At 38.8% G+C, this 24,825-nt stretch overlaps 1 protein-coding gene across 1 annotated transcript in view; it reads left to right on the forward strand.

Annotated features, from left to right (window-relative positions):
- Positions 1-740: 740 nt before the first annotated feature.
- The window catches only part of LOC108425092 (putative helicase mov-10-B.2), a 37,607-nt gene continuing 13,522 nt past the window's right edge, over positions 741-24,825 (forward strand). The window contains exons 1-17 of the mRNA XM_017693493.2: positions 741-1,148; positions 1,273-1,375; positions 6,804-6,997; positions 8,737-8,975; positions 10,340-10,589; positions 11,580-11,708; positions 13,647-13,809; positions 13,966-14,120; positions 15,108-15,281; positions 15,494-15,641; positions 15,872-16,033; positions 17,357-17,454; positions 17,562-17,659; positions 17,792-17,890; positions 19,100-19,202; positions 19,310-19,427; positions 20,900-21,091. Coding sequence (XP_017548982.1) covers positions 994-1,148; positions 1,273-1,375; positions 6,804-6,997; positions 8,737-8,975; positions 10,340-10,589; positions 11,580-11,708; positions 13,647-13,809; positions 13,966-14,120; positions 15,108-15,281; positions 15,494-15,641; positions 15,872-16,033; positions 17,357-17,454; positions 17,562-17,659; positions 17,792-17,890; positions 19,100-19,202; positions 19,310-19,427; positions 20,900-21,091 — 2,580 coding nt within the window. The 5' untranslated portion in view covers positions 741-993. The remainder of the gene's footprint in view (positions 1,149-1,272; positions 1,376-6,803; positions 6,998-8,736; positions 8,976-10,339; positions 10,590-11,579; positions 11,709-13,646; positions 13,810-13,965; positions 14,121-15,107; positions 15,282-15,493; positions 15,642-15,871; positions 16,034-17,356; positions 17,455-17,561; positions 17,660-17,791; positions 17,891-19,099; positions 19,203-19,309; positions 19,428-20,899; positions 21,092-24,825) is intronic.

The raw sequence follows: 24,825 nt of genomic DNA on the forward strand, positions 1-24,825 counted from the left end.
TGGATTTTTTTGTCTTCAGCTACCTTTTTAAGGGAATATGCAGCTCGCAGAAAAATATGTAATCATTTTGACTGTAGTAAAAGTATTAACTACTATATATTGCATCTTGAAATAATGAATAATAAAAATACCATTTTTATTATAATAACGACACACCTTTGGCAAAATGAAATCAGCCTGTCCTGGTTGCTGTTTTGAGAGCATTGACACTATAGCGATTGAGAATAACTCAAAAGGATGGACTGGATGGGACACTGATCAGTCCTAACACTAAAACGACCTCCTTGTTTCTACACTTCCTCATTTCCTCAGTTTCACTTGCTATGTTGTTCAACTTGTAGTTCTATTATTTGAAGTCACTCTTACCAGCATAACACACACAAATGACTCCACCACATCAGAGACCCTGCAGTGCTGAGAATGTTCAATCACTCAAAAAATGTCTACTCTGTGGTGGTCCTGAGGGGGTCCTGACCCCTGAAGAATAGGGTAGGAAGGCAACAAAGTATGCAGAGAAACAGATGGACTACAATCTGCAATTTTAGAACTACAACGTGCATGTATATGGTAAGTGGAGCGGCCGGTCAGTGTATACAGTGAGTGGGTTTATTCATCAATTTATTCGCCGTCTTTGTTTTTGCTCCAGCGGACTACCGCCTGCGGGCACCAGGTGGCGCTTTTTCCACAGTTCACTTTATTCCGCACATGTCCTGTCACAATTAAAACTTCTCAGGTTTGTCAAAAAACACCCAAACTCAACATGTATGGACGTGTATATGTTCTTACTGAATTAAAGCGGTGTTATTGGCTGCTTTGTTTCAATTTCTCTTGAGAATTTGTCCCACATCTTCGGAGCTGCGCCTTAGGTTTCGTTTCACCGATAGTCCGGTCTTCTGAGGAACAGCCGTTACTAAGTCTGTTATCTGGAAGAGGCGTTTACATATCCGCATTAGCAGCCAGTCCAGCAGCAGCAGTAGTCCATAACTTCGCAGGATGAGCAGGAACAACAGAAATACGCGACTCCCTCCTTATATCCACGCGGCTGCCCTTGACTTTCTAGAATTTCTGCATGAGACGAAGAGGCTCGGCATCACCGACAGGGCTCGGATTCAGGAAATCTACAACAGCGAGTTCAAGCTCAGAGAGAGGTGAGAGCCGCCATGGCTACCGGTTGTTTTGATGGTTAGTCTAATTAGCCTGAACAGGCCGTGTAGGTTGTCTGTATGTGACAGGACTAGCCTGGAACTTTAACATTTCAACTCGTCCTCACAGGGATGGTATCAGAGATCCCAAATTCTCCTCAGTCCTCTACGCGCTCAGACAGAGCAGCAAAGCTCGGGTCAGCGGGAATGGACGGGTTTACCTCTGCAGGAATGTGAGCAGTCTTCCCTTTGTCATTTCTGTCGGATTAGTTGTTTGAAGAGACGGGGAATAAGTACAACTGAGGTGTCTTTACACTCGTCTTGTATTTGTTATATATGTTTTTTCTTTATATTTTTATATCTGTTATCTTTACGTACTGTTAAGCTCTCTTTTCCTCTGTTGATGTGTGTGTGTTCTGTTGAGGGCCCCCCCCCCCCTCAAGAGAGGGATGTATAGAATGTATAGAATAGCATGCCAATGGTATGCGAGCAGTATTTCCCTTGGGTATCTGATTGCGTTAGAATAAGTTTTTCCAGATTTTCCTTATGGGAATGTTCCATGTTATGTGTGTGCGTCCATTCAGCATATAAGAGCAGAGGCAGCTTGGGAATAGGGATAGATCCCACATTCGGCCTTCGGACTCTCACACCTTATTCATTTGAAATAAAGTTGTTCATGTTTAAATCCAGATAGTATCTACAGAGCTTTCGTCTCCCCACCTACACAACTGAGAACAAACAACACAACCTTCTGACTTCTGCTCTCTGTGTGAAAAAGAAAAGGCTCTATCTTCTACTCGCTGTGTTTTAAATTTCAATATTTCAATATTCATTACTCTTATCCGCATAATTTTGGAAATTATGAGGTGATCCATATGGAAATCTGGAATATGGCAATATGTGGATATCAAATACATGACATACATTAGCATAATGGATTTCATTTAAATCCAGCTTATATTAGTCACATATGGATCATTTTGTGACAAATATGGCAACTTATTTGGGACAGACATGGGACATATATTTCAGCCATACAGTATATCAACACATATAAACATATTTGTGTAACACATCCATGCCACAATATATGATAGAAAACATTCGTCCTATATGGATGACATGATGTAGCTGCTTGTTATATAAGAATTTTTATTGCATATTTATTGCTGATGTATTTCATTTTTTGTTTTGAAAAATCTTTCAGTGTTTGTATTGGGTATCAGACATAGAGACAGGTGTATATTAGGGGTGCACAACTCCGGTCCTAGAGGGCCGGTTTCCAGCACAGTTTGGTGATTTAACTACTAAGTCACACTTGATTGCGTTTATCTGATAATAGGCAGATTTACTGGGTGTGTTTGAGCAGGGAAACCTCAAACTGTGCTGGACACCGGCCCTCCAGGACCGGAGTTGTGCACCCCCGGTGTATATGATCCATACATCGTGCATATGTGTTCTCCAGCCTATTAGACATAAATAAATACAATCCATATCGTTGTTGTCAGAACAAAATTGGCAATTTTACAGGAGAAGGAAAAAAAAGTGTTAGTGTTAGCCAATGGAACCAGTCATTCTTGGCCATTTGTTTTGGTCCATTTGTCATGAAATTCATACATAATGCAAAGGTCATCAGGCATTTTCAAATTATGTCAAAAACTGAAAAACACCAAAAATGAAGGTTTTGTCCCGACAGCAGCGACATATTATGCATTTTCAATATTTGATACACTATATTTCCAAAAGTAAATAAGACATCTGAAGGCCACATGAAGTTTGGATGTCTGTAGCGACTGACTGCAGAAAGTTGGCGACCATTTCACGTGGCCTACCACTTTGTGGTTGAGTTGCTGTCGTTCCCAATCACTTCCACTTTGTCATAATACCACTGACAGTTGACTGTGGAATATTTAGTAGTGAGGAAATTTCATGGCTGGACTTACTGACAGGTGGCGTCCGATCACGGTACCACGCTGGAATTCACTGAGCTCCTGAGAGCGACCCATTCTTTCACTAATGTTTGTAGAAGCAGTCTGCAGGCCTAGGTGCTTGGTTTTATACACCTGTGGCCGTGGAAGTGATTGAAACACCTGAATACAGTGGTTTGGGTGGGTGAGTGAACACTTTTGGCAATATAGTGAATATATGTACACAAGTCTGATGCTTCCTGATTTACCTGCATATGGCCAAATGTCAGATTTCCATATGGGGATTGCCATGAGACATCCCCATCACCTAATTCCAGGATGATATATTTGCTGGTACTAGCGGTCTTTGCAACCTTGCATATCGCTGCTGTCAGAATAAAACCTTGTATTTCCACTTTTGTCGTTTTTGACATAATTTAAAAACACCTGTTGACTTTTACATTGTATGTAAATTTCATGAGGAATGGACCAAAAGAAGTGGTCCAAAATTACTACATTAAAAGTAAGTTATGTTTTTTCCTTCTCCTGTAAAGTTACCATTTTGGAGATACAAGGTTTTCATCCGACAACAGAGATATGCTGCTGCATAACTAGAGACCAGAGCGATTATCAGGATTCATCATTATAAGGGTGTACTAAGCTTATAAACGATTGTAATCTGCAGGCATGACAGATATTCAGAGATCTGTGATATGCTGCACTACAGCCTGATCAGAAACCTGATTAAAGGGGACCTATTATGCTCATTTTCATGTTCATGATTTTATTTTTGGGGTCTGTTAGAATAGATCTACAAAACTCCAAAACCCTACAAGAACAAAAACAGATCTACAAAAACTCTCCAAAAACACATTTTTCTCATACTGGACATCCCTATTCACCCTCTGTCTTAACCACTCTGTTAGATCTCCTGGGCCTTTAAGCCCTCCCTCCCAATGAGCCCAGTGTGCTCTGATTTATCAGCTTATCCACTCTGTTCTGATTGATCAACAGCCAGAGCGGTTCTGCCCCTGCCTTGCGGTCTGCAGAGTCCTACCACATTTAAAATACTACCAAAAACATTCAATACAATACTTTCTATTCACTGTTTTACTCACTACACTAAATAAAATGAAGCAAGTCTAATTCTGCTCTTTTGTAATAAAGTATGCAGTTGGTCAGTGTTCTTTCAGAACGGACAATATTCATAATATGTTCTGAAAAGCATATTGTGGCGTAATGTGGTATAAATTATATCCCCAGGAAAAACACGACCACTGTGTGTGGCATAGGGGGTTTGTGTTTGCGTGTGTTCAGAGCAAAAGACAACAGAATCTAATATTTTAATTACAAACAGCACAGCACTCATTAGAAATTGTAATGGGAAACTGAATGCATGTTTTGTAGTTTGTAAATGGAGCTTCCTCTCAGAGACGTGAGTCTCAGTGGGACTTCCATGTTGAAATGAGGGTTAAATAAAATATAAATAACCATTCTAGGACTTTGCTCATTAACAGGTGCAACCAGCCCGAAGCAAAACACAAAATAAATAAACAGCAACATCATCACCCGCTGATATGCAGGGAAGATACAGTGCATGGCTGAATATGAAATTACAGAACAGAGCTTTATTTCTCTCCAGAGGAAACTGACTTCCACATATAAAAACCACAGCAAGAGACAGACACAGATCAAAACTCTGATACACTGATGAAAACAAATGAGCACACATAACACATTACGCACCTCGGATGGTTTTACACTGTACTGTGACAATTAGCTGCTTTCTGAATCTGCTCTGTGAGCCATTCTCTGTGTAATAAATAATGACTTTTATACAGCTCAGATGAACGAGTTCATGACATGAGTCCATCATAAATAAATATAAACATGACAGCAGTTCAAAAGTCAACTTAAACCTTGTGCGATGTTCATGTTTTTGTTACTCAGTACTCTGGTGGACTCACAACACAACATTGTTTTTTAAATCAATACATAAATTTACAATTTATGTAAAAATACCAGATGTTTGAAATATCACAAGTGTCCAGTGTAGGGTTCTCCTTTAGCAACTGTAGCCAGTCAGCAGCCTGATGCGCTGAAATAGAAACTGAAATTCAGTACACAGTGAAAATAGAAAAAGCTGACAACAAATGAAAACATTTTACATTAAATAAGCTGATTAACTTTTTACAGTGTACAGGCTCCAGTACGTGCCATGAAATCCAACATCCTCGACAACAGAGAACACTTAGTGATCCAAGGCAATTAATTCCTTTCATTTTTAGCCATACTTTGCATGATGTCAATATCACTTGTGACATTTTTTGTAATTGTACATACTTTTGTTATGGTACATCAGCACATACTGAGGCATATTTACAGCCAAGACTGTGAAACGTTACTTCAATCAAATGGACATGAAATGTTGTGGTTCCCAAGGTGGTTAGATTTTTGTCCAAACTTGACAAAATGAGTGTTCTTAACATTTGGGTTTCTGACCGTTGCACTAAAGGAAAGGGGAAAACAACACTGACTTGTACTTAGGTGCTCCATGTAAAACACCCAGACTATTAAGTGGTTGGCAAATATACTAGTCTGTCCTCTACAGTGGCTGTGTGAAAGGGCATTTTATGTCCCCATCAACTTCCTGTTCTGTAGTTGTTTCTGTGCTGTTATTGTTACTGGTACTATGCTTATAATGCTGATATTACTATTGTTTTTACAAAAGCAATGGGAAGAAAGAGTAATTAGCTTATCAAAACTAAAATAAGTTGTATAACAGGGCTGTATGTAGCAATGTTTTTTTTTTTTAATGGACTCTGCTTTTACCTTTGTTGATCCAGTACATGACAAATTATTGACTCTAACAAGAAATAACACTGATCCACTGTTCATGAAATCCTGATATTGAAAATACAGCTTTGGTGCCCAACTGAATAAGGTCAATAAAAGTTACGGTAAATTCTTATCTTAATTATGCAAATAATGTATTTTGACTATTGATATAATGCAGCGTCCGTGAGGTTCCTAGCAGTTCCTACCCTTGATGTCACTTATATCATTAACTGTGCAGTAGGACTAAACAATTTGGGGAAAATATCTAAGCTTCTCTGTCAGGGTCGGTGGGGGGGGTGCTGGAGCCTATCCCAGCAGTCTTCGGGCGGAAGGCAGGATACACCCTGGACAGGTCGCCAGTCCATCGCAGGGCAGACAGACAGACACAGACAGTCACTCACACACTCACACCTAGGGGCAATTTAGCATGTCCAATTGGCCTGACTGCATGTCTTTGGACTGTGGGAGGAAACCGGAGGAAACCCACGCAGACATGGGGAGAACATGCAAACTCCACACAGAGAGGACCCCGGTCACCCGGCTGGGAAATCAAACCTAGGCCCTCCTTGCTGTGAGGCGACAGTGCTACCCACCACACCACCGTGCCGCCCTTCTAACCAATATTGCGATCTCAATTTGAATGTGATTATTTTCTATAAATGATGCTTCTGGTCCATTTTTTCACCAAGAAGACTAGAACATCAGTATTTTTCAAACTTGAATGATGTATATAATGTGCACAAGCTCTGCATTATTAAGTTTCCCCACTTAAAGCTTCTTAAAACCATGTTTAATAATTTCATAATTAGAATTATATTAAGATATAATTCAAATTGCAGCTGGTCGCATTTGAAAATTGCAGCTTGAAACTGCAATTCGATTTTAAAAAGATGATTCATTCAATCCTACCATGCAGGGGCGAGTGGTGTTACGGGACCAGTGGTGGAGACCTCGTAACAGGCAGCAGAGTTCCAACAGAGGCTCTCCTCTGCACTGTAATGACCCAGAGGTTTCCTCTTCTTCCACTCCCTCAGCCCCAGGACCTGTTGGTGGTGTTAGAGCCAGAAGGAAACTAGCTGAGGAAATCCTCAACAAGCTGAAAAAAGACAGGTGAGCACGCGCATACAGTCATTAACACTGCAATGTATTGCAACTAGTATATATGCAGTTGTGTATATGTAGTGATTAAGGGTTTTTGTTGTGCAGCCTGATTACAAACATTACCATCCTTTAAGAATCCAAATGGGCTGTGAGGCAAGACACATGCACTGAGTAGCTTTAATGGCGGTCATCACAACTTGCAGAAATGGTGGTTTTTGATTCTTTGGAATCACTTGAGTTGAAAGCAGGTGTTTAAGAACAGTTCAAATACCCATTCTCTGCATCATCATGACACTTACTCACAATGGCTGTCAGCTGTCAGTTCACACCAAATAAAGAAACATGTCCTGAAACTGTTCGCCCAGATGACTTGAGGTCATCAGATAACCTGTGTTTCCAAACTTTTAATCAGATCAGAGCAACTGATTAATTCTGCTGGAACGTTTTGAATGACTGAGAATGAGCATTATTAAGGGCTAGAATGGCAAGTATGTCAGGCAAGAATGAACTGGACAACTCATCTTCAAAAACTAGAAACAGCAGGCCAAACCATGAAGAATATACGCAGCAAGACTATGTTTCAGAAATTCACATAAAACTGCAAAACTTCATAAGGAATCAGACCAAATAATGTGGTATTTATATATATATATATATATATATATATATATATATAGTATTCAGTCCTAGAAATGAGCTGCTGGAAAGTGTGATAATGAGAGGGGGCAGTGACGGGGTGGAGCTGCAGCTGGAGCTAGAGTAAGCCAATCTCAAACCAGGAGCGTCCACATTCTGCCTCCACAAAAGGGGAGAAATAGTGACCCATCCTAGGGTCTAAGTCATGCGTCTCGCTAAATTACAAACTGGTGTTCTCTGTGACGGATTTGAATGCAGTGTTTGAAAATTGCTGCTGTCACGTCCCCAGATAAAATGAAATCAGGGGTCACTATACTAATAACTGCATATTTGCTGCAAGCAAGCTAACATCTTGCACACTGAAATTATGTCACATGAAAATAGGTCTGCTGTTCAACTTCAGCCGTTGCCAACACTAGCTAATCAAACTGCAGCCTAAAACTGGTACAGCCACTTAACTACCACATTTGCCAAGGCTTGATGGTTTGTGTGGGATATTTTGGTGAGGTTGACAGAGCAGTATTAGCTTGCATTTAGCAATAGAATAAAAACAATCTGTTTTAGCTAAGGACTTTGTCATTGTTGCAGTTCATAAATAATGGCAGTTTTAAGAGGAAAAATTTTGGTATGGCAAAACGTACAAGCATTGGAACAGTTTACAAAAGGGTGTAACAGTGGTTTTAAAAATTTAATTTTCTTTTACAGAGAAAACCAGCTCAGACACAGAGTTCATACAGCTACAGAGGTTTATGGGGGCTTAACTGTTTTTAGTTTTATTATTCTATTTTTTAAATACAGGTTGATATTCAAATTCAACTGGAGCATCTTGAAAACCTCTGTTTCATTAGAACTGGAAAACCAGCCCTTACAAGCCTATTAGTTACTGTACTTGCTTTATACCATTGTTCTTAATGACTCATAAACATTGCTGCCTACAAATGCCAACTTGTCATTAAAAACCAAACTTTTAAATGTGATTACAATGAAGTAGATACATTCCATTAGTGTCTAAGTTTTTCCATTGACAAGCCAGTGACAGATTCAGCAGGCCTGCTGTTAAATTAGTGCTACCTTACTAGTCTAACGTCATTTTTCCTTTTTTTTCCCCTCAGGTCAGAGTTTGTGGCTGATAAAAATGGAGTTCACATCAGCTCTGAGACAGAAATGGTAGATGGCAAAGTCTGCTTCTGTGTGGAGCGTGAAGAGGTTTATGAGCAGAAGCTGTTTGTGGAGAACAGGGGAACAGACAGTGTTTACTTCACCTACTATTCACCACTTCACTGGATACACTGCTTCATGTTTAAGGACCCTGAGAGAGTCACACGCAGCAATCCTCTTCACCTCAGCCCTGGTGAGAAGATGAAGCACTATAGTCTCAGCTTGTTCCAACAAAACTCCTTCAGTTCCTCTTTCATTTTTCACTGTGGTACTAAACCTAAACTCAGACTAAAGAAATCGTTCAGCAAAAAAATAATACATCAAAAAATGTACCATTTCCATTTAGCTTAGATGTAGCTGATCAGCCAGGAATGTCTAGTGTCCAAATTATACGTCTTTAATTTAGCACTGGACCTACAAAGCTGATGCAGTGCTAAGAAACACCAGAAGACAAAATTTCTCTTAACCCACTCAAACCACATCCAGGTGTTCCTTTAGGTTGCACAGACTTCTTAATGTGATTTAGAGCACATTATGACCTGCTGTGGCCTCAAAATGAATAAAACTTGATCATGGATCATCAGGGGGCAGCCACTTTAGATTTGTTTGCCAAATTCCAACAACCTATTTCTGTTAGTTCTATGTAAATACCTGTTAATGTTGATTTTTTTACACTGTTAGAAATAAAGGTACCATGCAGGTACATGATTCATTCATCAAGGTACAAACAACACAAAGTGTACCCTCAAAAGTGCAACAGTGGTTTTAAGGTCCAACTGTGTACCTTAAATAAGTTTTTCCTAGTGGAAAAGTAGACATTTGTATCTTTTTATGAACTAATTAATTAAAATAGAACAATATAATGAAAAGCCTGGAGATGAGACGGGGTCAGTGTGGAGCCAGTACAACTTAGAAAATATAATTATGGTACAGTTAAGTTCCCTGACTAAAGGTACTGAGATGTACCCCTGAGGGTATCACCACAGTCACAAAAAGGGTACTGCCCCAGTGACAGAGTCGTACCTTTTTTCTGAGAGTGTAACTGAAGGTGTGTGTTTATACGAGAAAGAACAGAAATTCCTTATATTTTACCATCCATATGCCTTTGCAATTTGAATGTAGGCAACAAAGAGATTCTGTGTGGGAGTCTGAATTTAGCACTACTCCTAATATGTAAAGTCTCTGTCTACTGTGTTCAGCAACACAGGGATGTTTTGTTCATATTCAAAGTTCATATTAAGCCATACTTACATCTTAACCACATTACGAAGTCTATATGCCCGTAATAAAGCCCTGCATGGGGTTTAAGCAAGTTGAGAGAAGGTTTGATGTATTTGTGTAAAACATTTGGGTGACTATTGACTTCTGTTTGCTAGCAATGTTAGTCTCAAAGCTCGAATGTTAAACTAAAGAAGCAAAACTTGGACACCAAACATGTCTTGGCTGATTAACTATATCTGGGGTAAGCAGAACATTGTGTAAATTTGGTGTCACATTTAATCATTCCTTTAAGCTTCTTCCTGAAATTGATACACAGTTATGTATTCTGTCCTCCAGGTGACACCTATGAGATCAAAGTGAAGTTCCATGCAGAGCATGTGGGTTTTTACAGGGTTACGGTGGCATTTGAGTTCAAACCAAGCATGCAGCCATCCTCCAAACCATTCCACATTGTGCGCTTTATTGAGGCAGAGTTCAGGACGCAGTTGGCTGCAGAGCTGGCGCCTGTCGAGTGCTACAGACATCCCAAAGTGAACAGTGTACAAGCTGTGAACTTTACGGTGGACGAAGGAATGCAACCAGAGGGGTACGGCTTAAGAGCACACGTTACTATTACATAAAGCTTTTATATTACATCACAGATAATTATTACTCAAGGCGTTTAGGACGTGTTCAGTAGTATTTTCAATAGCAGCCATGTTGTCCTGGAATAGACTTTACATTTGTTATAAGTTCTATAAAAGTTGCATATATAAATATCAGTTATATATTTATGTGGACAAAAGTTCTTAGCAAATTAGCTTGATTATAGAGTAAATGTAGGTAGAAGCTTTTCCAATTTGTTAAGAGTATTTTAGGTCAAGACAAAGCGCCTTTCAAACACCCAAGGATACTGTACAAAAAAATGTTTTGAAACTATGTTATGACGCAGCAACGATTAATTTGAAATCTCATGACTTGGCCTCTGTAATAAGTTCCTCAAAGCACTGATTCACAGCAGTGTTGCAGATGTTTTGAAGCATTTCAAATTGCTGTTTCGATTACGCCAATCACTTGCTTTTGCTAATGGGAGAGAAGCAATAACAAAATTAGAGAATACGTTTTGGCACGTGGGCCATAAATAGATGGCATTATTATTAGCCTTAAAGCCTAAACCAAGAACTATTGTAATCCAGTCAGCAGCCTCTTTGCTTTAATCCTGTATTATTTTGAATTTAAACAACCTAATGAAAGACTCTGAGATCAGGATGTGTTTCATTTAATTGCTGTAATTGTGATAAAGGACAACACAGGGGGCCAAAATTGTGTTAAGCTCCTGTGTAATCATGCAGGAAAATATGAGGGTTAATAAACTTAAACCAAGAATGTATGTTAGAGATTCAATTGACTTTTATGCAGTGATGGGCAATGGAGGCAAACTTAAAAGGTGTCTAAGTGGTTGTATTCCCACCAAATTATTGACCAGTCAACACACATACGCACGTGTCATTTGGTTCTCTTTTATCTATTGTAATATGAAAGGTACCGAAGTAAAGGAAAAAGATACACGCTCTGTCTGCTGTGCTGTCTCCTGTAGCCTGGCCATAAATCATCTTAAAAATGAGGTCCTGTTGCTGCAGTATAAGTGTCCATCTTACATCAATGATCTGACCACGTTCCTGAAAAACTGTTCAAGGGCTTCCAGCTCCCATCTCCAGGACATAAAGTAAGTGACCCACAGCACTCATCATGCCCTCACTACTGAGTTGAAAGTAATCATACTGCTTTTACTTAGAGCTTATAAGTTCATTCTTCCATATTCGAGACCAATTTTCCAGTCAGCACTGATCAGAGAGTCTGCTGGGAAAATTTCAGTGCCCATCAGTATGATTGAATATGATGGTTTGACTTAGATTCAGTTTGACTTACATAAGGGTCCAATTTCACTCATATTGTGCAAAACACCTGTGTTGTTATTAAATGATGTGATTCGTTACTCCACACATAACCGATCACATAGTCAAACAGGTAGCATTATTATCAGCCTGAAAGTCTAAATTAATACCTGTTTGCTAATGAAAACGTAATGTTGGTTCATGACATAGCTAATCAAGATCTATTATTTTCTGTTTCTTTATGGCTCTTGCCAGCATCAAATGTATCAAAAGTTTTTCTACAGCTTTAGATGCACATAAGCTTTTACCTTCCCCCTTCAACACTCCTGAAGTCACACTGTAAAAAAAGTCATCTATGACAAAAATACTAAAAAGTCCAGCTGCAGGTGTGCCAGGCAAATCTTGTTAATTAATAGTTCAAATATGATAATACAAATCTGTCAACTACGTCACTCTTTTCTTAGAAATATTGCCTTTTACCTCAGTTCATTATATTGAATATTCATACAATACTTTACCAAAATAATAACAATAAAACCTGGTAAAATAATCCAAATGTCTATGATATTAAGGTGATAATTTGTGAATTTACATTCTGTTTCTGTAAATTAACAACTGCAGTGTTAAAATACAGTATATCACTGCTGTTGCAACAAAACCTTGTATCTCCAAAATGGTAACTTTACAGCAGAAGGAAAAAACCTACTTTATTTTTAATCTTGGTCAGTGTGACCAGACCTTTTCCCAAGTTATTTTAGGGCATTTCTTTTGATCTATTCATCATGAAGTTTACACACAATGTAAAGCATTTTCAATTCATGTAAAACACTGAATAGCAACACAGTAGCAACATGCAGGTTTATTTACATGCATTTAAAAAAATGAGTATTGCCCATCAAATTTTGCAGTATTTGACTGTAAAAAGCTTGCATTTAGAATGCAGTTTGAACCTGGAACAATGCTAACGTGTCTGTTTTGATCATAAAATGGGGTTGTCAGGTGTCTAAATTTGTCTAATTTCAGTTGTCAGGTGTTGATACTGTTAATGTTGATATTTTTTGTTAAAACTTTGTAAAAAAAAAAAAAAAAAAGTGGCAGTCAGGAGAAAATAAAAAGGGTTTTAGATCACTTCACACATCTTTACATGATGTTAATGTCATGCGCAGGTCAAAATTAAGGTCCAGCTCAATGTTTAGGTCTCAATAGCAACATTACACTGATGACAAAAGTAGAAATTAACTTGCGTCCTCTGAAGACACATTTTTACTCAAATTATGACTGAGTTTTCTTTTGATACTCTTTCAACTCTTGCAATCATCTAATTCATCCACTCAGGGAAGGAATCCGAAGCACAACCAATGTTACAAAATTTTCTTTTGCACATTGTGTGCAATTAGGCATTTCCACCAGAAAGATCTACTAAACCCCCAAAACTTACATGTTGCAGAGAGATTTTAATTTATATTGTTAATTTTAGAAAATATGTTGAAAAAGATAAAAGACAATTAACCACCATAAACCTGCAAGAAAGGACAGAATAGGACTGCATATTGACCTGCAAAGAAACCGTGGATGCTTGCTGAACAGCCCCAGGCCAGCTTTTTCCTGAAATCTGGCAACCCTAGTGTTAAATCAGTGTAAACTTGCTAATCACAAACAATCAAATAATGTTTAAGTGGTAACATTTGAGCACTGAAAACCTGGAATTAACTGTCAAGATGGAGTGCTGTCAGAGTGTATAGGCTGTTTCTGTGTGTGATGTTGATTAGGTCACTGCTGGAGTCTCCTCTGAGTTTCCATAACTATGCTGAGCGCTTCCAAATGCTCCTTTACCTGGAGGAGTCTCAGATGCATGTAGATATCGAGAGCTACAATAAGGAAGATGTCACCATGAAAAAGGACACATTCAGTAAGAAACTGCTGGTTCTCAAAGTGAGTATAGAGCAATGTTAATGTCCCTTGGTAGTAAGTAAATGATGCTTTTTTTTTTTTAATTGAGTACGTATTGATATTGTGATAGTATGTATGAACAAATCCACAAGGATGTGCTTTCCTGATCAAAACTGGCTCATCTTTCCATGTCTTCAGGTTCCAGGTGTTACTGAAAACCGACCATCAGTGCTGAGAGGAGATCACTTGCTGCTCACCAAGAGCAGAGACCTGCATCTGCAGTATGTTACCAAATACAAAGGCTATGTGCACCGTGTGGAGCTCGACCAGCTGAAACTGGGCTTCTCCTCAAGGTAAGACAGGCTTTAGATGCTGTCCTTCAACTCATGTAAAACTTGTGCTTGCTTTTTAGCTCATCACTAGTAATACAGCATGTAAGATGAACAGACAGCGTGTGAACATTTGAAACCAAAATGAAAATGTGGTTTTCTTGAAGGAATGGTTTGGTGATCCATAGATTAAATCAGACATGTTCGGTGTCCAAACATTTAGCTCAGCACTGCTAACGTTTCTAACCAACAGTAGAAGTTAATAGTCATCCAAAACTTCTCTCAACCTTCTCAAAGTGCATCCAGGTCTTTATTAAGGTCACAATGATTTGTCAACATGGTTTAAGATACAGTATGACTTAATGTGAACTATAAAAATGAACAAAACGTTAGACTCGGCCTGTTGTGAAGACAATCGACTGTCCATTGCATGCGCAGGCATAAGAATGCTACAATTTATGTTCAGAATTTCTGCTGTTTCTTTTTATGAATAACTGTTAATCTTGAATTTTATAATTGAAGGTACTTGTGAATCTAATCTAGCACAGGGGATCTGGGTTTTGGAGAGGAGGCAGAATTCAATGCAACACTGTTGTCTTGAATGACTGACCGCAGTGTTTAGCTACACATTCAAATTTTGTTCATTTTCATAGCTCTTTCATAGCACAAGTCTGCATGACCTTAATGTTGAGGTGAATGTTGTTTAAGCAGATTAGGTTTAGGACCTCAGTGTAAACTTAAGAAAGAGAACAAAAGCTAGATGGAAAAAAATTATTTTCCATCTACTTTCAGCCTAGTCTTAATCTTTCTGCCTAGTCTTAATCTTTCTGCCTAGTCTTAATCCACAAACCAAGCTAGTTTGGTTTATGGAACAAGACACAACCAGATCACTCATGGTTTTTGTCCCCAGGGTTTGTCGACTGAGATTCATAGAGGTTTTAGGATTTTTTTTGCTCTTATTTTAAAAATAAATCTTTACACTGCATGTGTCATCTTTGTATGGTTGTGCAGGTTCTTGGCCAGCTTCATAGATGATATGAAGTTTCGTGTGGAGTTCACTGTTAATAGGCTCCTGATTAGACTCCAGCATCGTGCTGTGCAGCTAGCTGTCGAGCACAAACTGGAAGAGGTCCTGTTTCCTACAGGGTCGAATTCCATGACCATGAGGGTAGAACTTTCACTGAGGTCAGTGAGGAAAAAGATGCTGTTTGGGATTCCATATTTCTGCTTGAATGCATGGAATATATTAATGTATTCTGCATGTACACTCTCTGTAAATGTATTTGCAAATGGTTGCATTAACATGTGTGTAGGCTCTTGCAAAATTGCAGTGTGGTGTGTGTGTGTGTGTGTATGTGTGTGTGTGTATGTATGTGTGTGCATCTTTGTGTACTTAGACTCTTTGATAGAAGTCTGGAGCAGAATTATGAACAGTACACTGCCGTATGCAACATTGTAGCGGGTGTGTCCAGGCCGGCCCCCTACCTGGTGTTTGGGCCCCCAGGCACTGGCAAAACAGTCACTATGGTGGAGGCCATCAAACAAGTGAGCTAGCATTGAAATATAACATTATTTTTACCTGGTCTTGTCTCTGTTTTTTTAACTGTCATTACTAAATATCCACTAGGGCTGCAACGAACACCACAACACTGTGATAGTAGCATGCCAAATGGCTGGCTGAGGCACTGAATGCCAATCCATGTTCTTTGCATACATTCCTCAGTACATTGTGGCAGTTTACTGCAGTGAACTATCTCTCTTTCTCTCTCTCTCAGGTAGAGAAGAGTGATGCAGATGTGCGTATCCTGGTGTGTGCCCCCTCTAACAGTGCTGCGGATCAGCTGTGTGAAAAATTGCTACAACATGTAGACTCTTACAAAGTCTACCGGATGTACGCCTGCAGCCGTGACCCTGAACTTGTGCCTCTTGATCTGCAGGTTAGTAGTCGTATTTAAGGGTGGGCAGTATAATGTTTCTAGGTCTGGCAAGATTACTCAAATAAGCTCAGTAAACCAATTAAATAAAACACAGATTAACATTCTCCTTCTCGATGAATCTCTAGGGATTAGTTAGCCATATGTTTATCAAAAAGAAAAGAGCGTGGATGGGCTCCCTGTAGTTTGTTTGTTCCTTTTTGATGGCAGGCCGATTTATAATAGGGAGAATGGTGTCTCTCTCCTTGCCACTGCAGGCCCGGAACGCCTGCTAGAGTACTATGTAACTTTGGAGGAGCAGGCATAAAAATGCTCACAAGAACACTTTATGGCATCATGTCACAAATAAATATGTCTGTTCAGCTACGTATAAGATAAAGATAGCTTGGTATTTCCAGAATGGACATCATGGCATAGGCTACTAAAAGACTGAAGAAGACATTGTTGGAGGTAGTGAGGAAGACAAAAAGAGAGAGTGATTGAGTAAGAGCCTGGATAAGAGTAAATCCCAGACTGACTTTTACTTGTGGGCAAGCAACAAAAAAGACTCATGGCTAAAGGGAAAACAACAAAAATCCAACAGCAGAGCGTTTGTCATAAGTGTAATCGGATGCTACCAATTACACTATTTTAGTTGTTTACGCATAGAAACATCCAAAATCACAAGTGTGATGTGTAATTAGAATATTTTGAATGTAGGATTGTAGGACTGTAGGATGCTTCTGTAATACTCTTGTATGGAGTTAGACTAACTTAGGAACATAGGTTATTTTATAATAGCTGCTGTCCTCAACTCAATCCTAACTGAAGTTAAAATATGACTAAATTGATAAGACAAGATTTCAGAGTCTGTAATACAGCCCCAGGCCGAATGCAGATTTGTTTAACTACAAGCTGGCCTGTTGGCACCTTGCTAACAGGCTCCTCTTGTAATATTATAAGTTAAGCTTTAAGTGGAAATATTTACCTGAGGGCTGTGCTGTAAAACTGCGTCATGCAAATTAAACAGATTTTTGCTATAATATCTGTTCATAAGCAGTGTGGGAAGTGAATGTACAGCACTGCCAGCTTGCCGTTAACATATTGCAAATCCCCCAAAAAATACCATTATTCAGAATTCAAGTATTCTGTGACTTCAATGAAAAAATACATATTCACATAGAGAACATACATAAGAACATCTCAACACCACAGTTTACTTTGGTTTTTATTAAACTTGCAGATTCTGAACAAAGTAATCCGTCTACTTTATGAACTAAAAATTGTGACAGGCAAAAGTGTGTTCCATTGTGAGGTAACTGAATGGTCTGCTTGTTGTCTCTTTAGAATAGCTGTAACCTTAAGGGTGAAATGTATGAGTTTCCCAGTAAGGAGGAGCTGATGGAGTATACCATTCTAGTCACTACCGTGTGCACAGCTGGCAGGTAAAAATCCTTTATAGCCTTTTTTGGAAACACTAATCCTGAGCTAGTTTGAAAATTCTCCCTAAAATCTTGTCTGGTGCATGCTTTGTGTGCATGTGTGTGTGTAGACTGGTCACTGGTGGGTTGCCTGTGGGTCATTTCACTCATATCTTTGTGGATGAAGCTGGTCATGCAGTGGAGTCTGAGGCCATTATAGGCATTGCTGGTAAAGAAAAATTCTAACAAGAATTTGGTAATGTGTTGGGTGTGTGTTTGTACATGTTTACCTTAACTTTCTTTTGTTTCAGCTTTTAGTCATAGTGCCACCTGTGAAAAGTGTGTGCGTGTGTTTGTATAGGTCTGCTGCGAGCAGAGACAGGGCAGCTGGTTCTGGCTGGAGATCCGAAGCAGCTGGGACCCATTCTTCGGTCTCCACTCGCTATTAAGTATGGACTAGGTGAGTTACAGAACTCCACTCTAGGCACAGGCAATATGACAATATGTTATTATTATCATGATAAATGACGCAGCATACTTTCCTGAGCAGTTTGCAGGTATTTTCACTATATCTAGAACTGTGGGCACTTGCATGCTTCATGAAACACAGAGTCACTGCTGAATGAATCTACATAGTAACAAAAGGCTGACTGGATGTTAGTCCATTGTGGTGTTAATTTATTTATTTTTTCATCAATTGCTTGATTTCTCCTGTTACTTTTGGATTTGATGTGCTTTATTACCATAAATAAAAACAAATGTCAGTGCTTTTCAGTCCTTGACAGCCTATTCATGCTCAACAGGAACAAATATGTCCATGAATAGAGCTCACCAGGTGGCTCTTAAGCCTTCTTGTGCACCACACGATGATCACAGATAGAATCTGTGCAAACCTCTCATCTTTGTCCAAGTGCATACTTTTCTGGTAAAAAATCCAGTGGGAGTATGATCCAGGACATGAAACAGAAATATCAAGGTAGAACCAAAGTCTTTGTGCATTTTGCACAAATACAAACATCATTACTATTCAAGTGCCTTATAAACTACAGCCACTACATAAACCTGAAATAACTTTGTTGAGAATAGGAGCTGAAACACTCCACAACAAGGTTAAAAAAAAACAGTATAACAGATTTCATGGTTTGCAGTTGCAGATTGTTACAATCTGTTTTGGTGGCACTTTACCCGCAAAGTCATTGATACTGAGTGAGATTTATATTCACATACAGGTAATTTATCATGTTGCAACATAAACTGGGCTACGTACTCAATAAACCAGATAAAATAACTGTGAAAACACATTTTTAAACAAAGACTTTAAAAGATTTGAATTTTGAACTAGCTTCTGTATCCTTGTTGCTGTCCAAATGAGCTCCACGTCTAGTAAAGAGAATCATTTTCAATGCTTCATGTTTCATCCTTAGTGAGAGAATCATTGTAAAAAGTGGTTTAAAATGTAATTTGTGTTGATGACTGTTTGAATTGTCATGTTTTCTGCCAGAATTCATTTAAACATGACTGTCCACAGCCATTACAGCGAAATGCCGAGCAGGTAGTAGAGGCCGCTGTGGAGTCTAGAAGGTTAAAGCTGATGGATTATATTCTAACAGGAGAAAAGTGATTGTATTTCTTCCTTTGGGTTGTTTGTCTTGTTCTCCCTCTTCTGTAGGTCTGTCACTTCTAGCTAGATTGATGACCAAAAATCCTCTCTATCAGAAAGGAGAGACCGGATTCAACACTCGCTATGTCACCAAGCTGCTGCGCAACTACAGGTGCAGTGTGCACATCCAGGCTGTCTGTGAATCTATTTGAAATTCAGCTCGTTCATCAGAGGCCTTTTTCTGCTTTAACCCATTATTGCTTCCTGTCTCTTTTGCAGGTCTCACAAGTCCATCCTTAAGATTCCTAATGAGATGTTCTATGATGGAGAGCTGCAGCCGTTTGCAGACGAGTTCAGCACCAGCTTGTACTGCAACTGGGAACACCTTCCCAAGAGAGTGAGATACAGTGTACATGTACCTTATAGGTGTTGCACAACTATAAGTGTTTACTGGTCAACTATTCATTCAAAGATCTCAGAAGCTCACTACTTACAAAGACTTTGGCCCTGCCTATCAGCGCTTCAATGAACTGCCTTCGTCAGCCCAAAACAATGTTTATCAAGCTAAATTCCAGTAGCAAGCAGTTGAATCTTCAAGCCTTTCAGAGTGAGATATAAGCCTAGTTGCAGAACCAGAAAATATTCATGCGATCAGTTCCTGATTCCTTTTGCTTGAAACCGTAGGTAGTAATTTGCCATACATTTTTGTCTTCCACAGACATGTTGCGCTGAATGTTTGATCGATCAATTTGGATGTTACTGAATGGCCTCTTCCTATCAGAGATGTGGATCTTAAAACCTACTTTAGGAGTAGGAGTTAGGAGTCTGTATTTCAGCACAGTTTTACACAAAGTGCAGTGGAACTGTTTAATCTCATGATTTTCATGCTAGTAAAGTAGTCTGGGCTTTGTGTTGAGCAGAAAAACAGTTTTCAACTAGTGGATTTATTAGTCGAGTAGTCTTTGCAGCACCTTGTATTTTACTGCACACTACAGGCCTAAAACATGAAAGCAGTATGAAAACCTGCCATTTGTGGATAGTACTGGACACCTCTGCTCAAGCGTATTTTATAGGCAAAGCATACACAGTCCCTAATTAATCATGTCTTGCGTTAACCATTTTCTCATACAAAATTATTAATTTAACACACCTGATTTCATTCAAGACTTAAGGAGCATCTGAATGTGAGAATATGATGGCTGATTAAAGCTGCAATAAAATTCTGCAGGAGAATCACCACTAAGTATCTCTTAGTAACCCTCTACTGCAACAGGCATTTAGTCAGACTCTTTTTGTAATAAAAATATTATTATCTTTTGTGTTTTAAAAAAATGTACCTGTATGTATTACAAAGTAAGTGGTGTTTCCAGACTTTTGGCCTGTAGTGTACCTGGCCTAAGAAATATTATACTATTTTAATCTAATATCTGTTGGAACTGCATTAGGAAAGTAAAACCATGGCACTGGGTATCTTTGATGTCTAATTGTTTAATCCTCCTATTTTTAGCAGCACAAATTCAGGTTGTGCTGGTTTGGTGGGTAGCTTTATTGTTTGGTTTGATTCCCCTTATTTTTAAATCCTTAGAGTAAAGGCTTGGTAGAAGCAAGTCACTAATAAATGTGCGCACACAAAGCCATGTGCTACACAATGTAAAAGAATGAGCTGAGAGTCAGGTGCTTCTCACAAAATAGTTGAACCATCTTTTTTATAAATTAATCATAATTCTGACCTTCTTTGCTAGAAGGCAGTGTAAAATTGTACCCGCAGTGTGAAATTCCATTCACAATTTTATGATGGCCTAGAGTCATCAGTGACGATTGAAGTATTAGTCCTGAGTTGTGCTGTCTTCTTACTCTTTCGTTTTTCAGGGTTTTCCTGTGATTTTCCATGGCGTTCCCGGGAAAGATGAGAGGGAGTCGAACAGTCCGTCATTCTTCAACACTAGCGAGATCGTCGTCGTTGTCAGCTACCTGAAGAAACTGCTGCTGTCACAGGCCAAGAAGGGCATTGCCAAGATCTCACCCAGAGACATCGGCATCATCACCCCATACAGGAAACAGGTGGGAACGAGCAGGAGCAGTTTACCTTTTTGAATTGATGCAGTATCTGGGTATTTATAAACTACGCTGAGCAAACATCAGTGTGAACTCTTTATGTTGATATACACTATATTTCCAAAAGTATTCACTTGTCTGGTTTCACACACATATGAACTTGAGTGACATCCCATTCTTAATCCATAGAGTTTAATATGATGTTGGGCCTCCCTTTGCAGCTATAACAGCTTCAACTCTTCTGGGAAGGCTTTCCACAAGGTTTAGGAGTATGTTTATGGGCGCATTTGTAAGGTCAGACACTGATGTGTTTTCCACACCAAACTTGCTCATCCATGTCTTTATGGACCTTGCTTTGCGCATGGGTGAGCAGTCATGTTGGAACAAGAAGGGGCCTGTTCCATCAAAGTTGGGAGCATGAAATTGTCCAACATTTCTTGGTCTGCTGAAGCATTAAGAGTTCCTTTCACTGGAACTAAGGGGCTGAGTCCAACTCCTGAAAGACAACCCCACACCATAATTCCCCCTCTACCAAACTTTACACTTGGCACAATGCAGTCAGACAAGTACCGTTCTCCTGGCAAATACCAAACCCAGACTTGTCCATTGGATTGCCAAACGGAGAAGTGTGATTCATCACTCCAAAGAACACGGCTCCACTGCCCTAGAGTCCAGTGGTGGCGCTTTACACCACTGCATTCAATGCTTTGCATTATGCTTGGCCATGGAAACCCATTCCATGAAGCTCTCTACATACTGTTCTTGAGCTAATCTGAAGGTCATATGAAGTTTGCAGTGCAGTCCCACCCTGGGTCTTGGACGTGGTGTTATGTTATAACTAATTAATTTTTTTATTTATTCTAATTTTAATTAAATCTCTTCTCTAATATAAAAAAGTTATTAATTCAAAATATTAAAAATGTCCTTGCAAAGTATAAAGAGCAATACCGACAAAATATTTAAAAGGTTTTCTTGCAAGAATGGAAAAGATGAAAAAACAAATTTCAGCCGTTGGTTATTTTGAAGAAAAAGGCTTTTATTAAGTTTCAGCTGACAAGTCGGCTTCAGGATAGCCAAAAAAGCAAAGTTCCACACAATACATAAGTTTTCATACTGTTTTTCGAATATGGTCATTGCCCCTCCCTGGGGTATTTTCTTTACGCCTCCCCTCTGACCATCCTAGGGTTCCCATTGGCTATCATTATATTCGCTATGTTAAATTTAATTTTTGACACCTATATGCTTTGTCTGACAAGGACCATTTTTACGACTTCTGCATAATGGGCCTTTTTTAATTATTTAAGAGTTACAACCCATCGTCGCTTGCTGCTTATCTATCTCCTCACTAAAACCTAACAGGCCGTATTTCTTACATGCTGGTGTCTGCTTATCTCTCAAAGCTTTCTAAGGAGTGCCTGGCACGAATACCCCTCACATGAAAGCATTAGGCCTTACTTTCCTATCTAAGGCTGCTGGCCTTAGTTACAATGTCTCTATACTCTATTTTAATCATTTCTAAATTAATGATTGCTGCAAACCTTTTATTAATGATGACTCATGGATATATTTTAGCAATAAATTCCCTCAGGACATTGCAGAAAGTTGGTGACCTCTGCACACTATGCACCTCAGCATCCACTGACCCCGCTCTGTCATTTTACGTGGTCTACCACTTCGTGGCTGAGTTGCTGTTGCTTCCACTTCGTTATAATACCACTGACAGTTGAGTGTGGAATATTTAGTAGCGAAGAAATTTCGCAACTGGACTTGTTGCACAGGTGGCATCCTATCACGGTACCATGCTGGAATTCACTGAGCTCCTGGGAGCGACCCATTCTTTCACAAAGTTCACACCTGTGGCCATGGAAGTGATTGGAGCACCTGAATTCAATGATTTGGATGGATGAGTGAATACTTTTGGCAGTATAGTGTATGTGTTTTCTCTTATTTTCTGTGTAGGATGTGTAAATATAACTTGAGAGATCAGAGTGAGGGTGGAACTATTTAGACATATATACATTGTGTCTGTTGTTGTTTTTCTGCTATAATGTTACATCCAAAGTAGAACACTATACCTCTGGTTTCCATAGTCATATATACCATTGCCTTTTATAAATGAATGTTTTTTGTCAAATTTGAATCCAACTAATTTAATTATGATCAGTTTGGGAATTCAGCAATTTTTTTTTTTTCTTCTGCATAATTCAGTTGCTGACATGTAATGTCATTCAGATTGATTTGATGTCATTTGCTCTATTCTAGAGAAACTTGCCAACTGGCGGAGTTGTGAACTCTAAAACAGTGATATAGGCATTTTATTTACTATCCTAAACAACCACTGAACTTACATGTTTTCTGAGTTTTCATATGCAATTTTGAATATCCTAAAATAGTGGAAAATCAGAAAAAAACTAATTTTATTTTGGGTGCTTTGGGTACAGTGCCCTGTGCCATAAATAAATATAAAGGTTTTAGGCCAAAAGCTTACATCAGAATTGAAAAATTTCATTTCATGTATGAATTTTCTGTGATGTAGCTTTTAGAGACAATAAACTCAGACACCTGGTTCCTATCACCACCACTGTGAACAATTCTGAAACTATGTTTCTCTAAAAAGGAATGTTTCACATCAGACCTCTCTGAGTGATTTTGCTTATAATTGAATCACTTAATTTTACGGTTAATTGTGTGGCTTTTTATGTAGAAACTTTGAAAAATCAATGGAATTACCCTTTAAAATGTACACATGCTCTTACCTAGAAACATATATGATTAAAAACGGCTTTTAACCACATTTCTACAATATAAGTTCTAGGAAACATTACATAACACATAAATTGAGTGATTTTGTTCCCATATTGATGGCACACTACACCAAAATAGAGCTCCCTCTCCTCTGAAATCCCAATTTGATCCCTGTTTAAAGAAATACTTTATCCAAAAATCAAGATTCAAATCAACATTTTTCCTATTAGCCCAGAAAAACGCGATTAGTGACTACAGTTTGCATCTTTAGTTTAGCAGCAGAGCTAGAATTTAAGTCACTTTCATTACTCCAGTACAAAGCTAAAGAAGCAAACTTCACACATCAAATGTGCCCCACTGACAAGCAACACTTGAGGTAGAGGAACATTGTGTAAATGTTATTTTTGGTAAATCATTACCATTAGCACTAGTGCATAAATTAGAGACCGTTGTCCAGCCTGAAGGTGCTGATCTTCCAACTGCCAGTGAGTGGCCAGTTAGTGTCTTTGAAGTACTACTACTAGACAATGTCTGTAATGTTTATGATTGATTTACACATAAATCTTTCATTTCTCTAACCCTCTAGCTGTCCATCCTTAGTGAATATACTCGTTAACATTTACCTTGATAGCAAGTTTACAGACCACCATCAAAACTGTCTCATTTATTCTCATATATTCTGTATTACAGGCTTTAATGTTGCTTTAGGCTGATATGTATTGGGTTGATTTGAGCCACAGAGAATACATTAAGTCAAGGATTCCTCAAGTGCCTCCATACATAAGAAAAAACATAAAAATCACAGAATAATTCAGAATATTCACCAACATGTCAGTTTGTACTGTATTTATATAACTTAGAGGTATTCCTAAAGCTTGTTTTATAGTAGGTAAAAGAAGCCGTAATCTTTACAGACAAGGGAACACACTGTGCGAACACAGTTCAAACACAAACGCTACTTTTCCAGACCTTTCTTTTAGATAACACTAATCCCA

The sequence above is a fragment of the Pygocentrus nattereri genome, chromosome 28 (genome assembly GCF_015220715.1).
Source record: "Pygocentrus nattereri isolate fPygNat1 chromosome 28, fPygNat1.pri, whole genome shotgun sequence".
Taxonomy (NCBI): domain Eukaryota; kingdom Metazoa; phylum Chordata; class Actinopteri; order Characiformes; family Serrasalmidae; genus Pygocentrus; species Pygocentrus nattereri.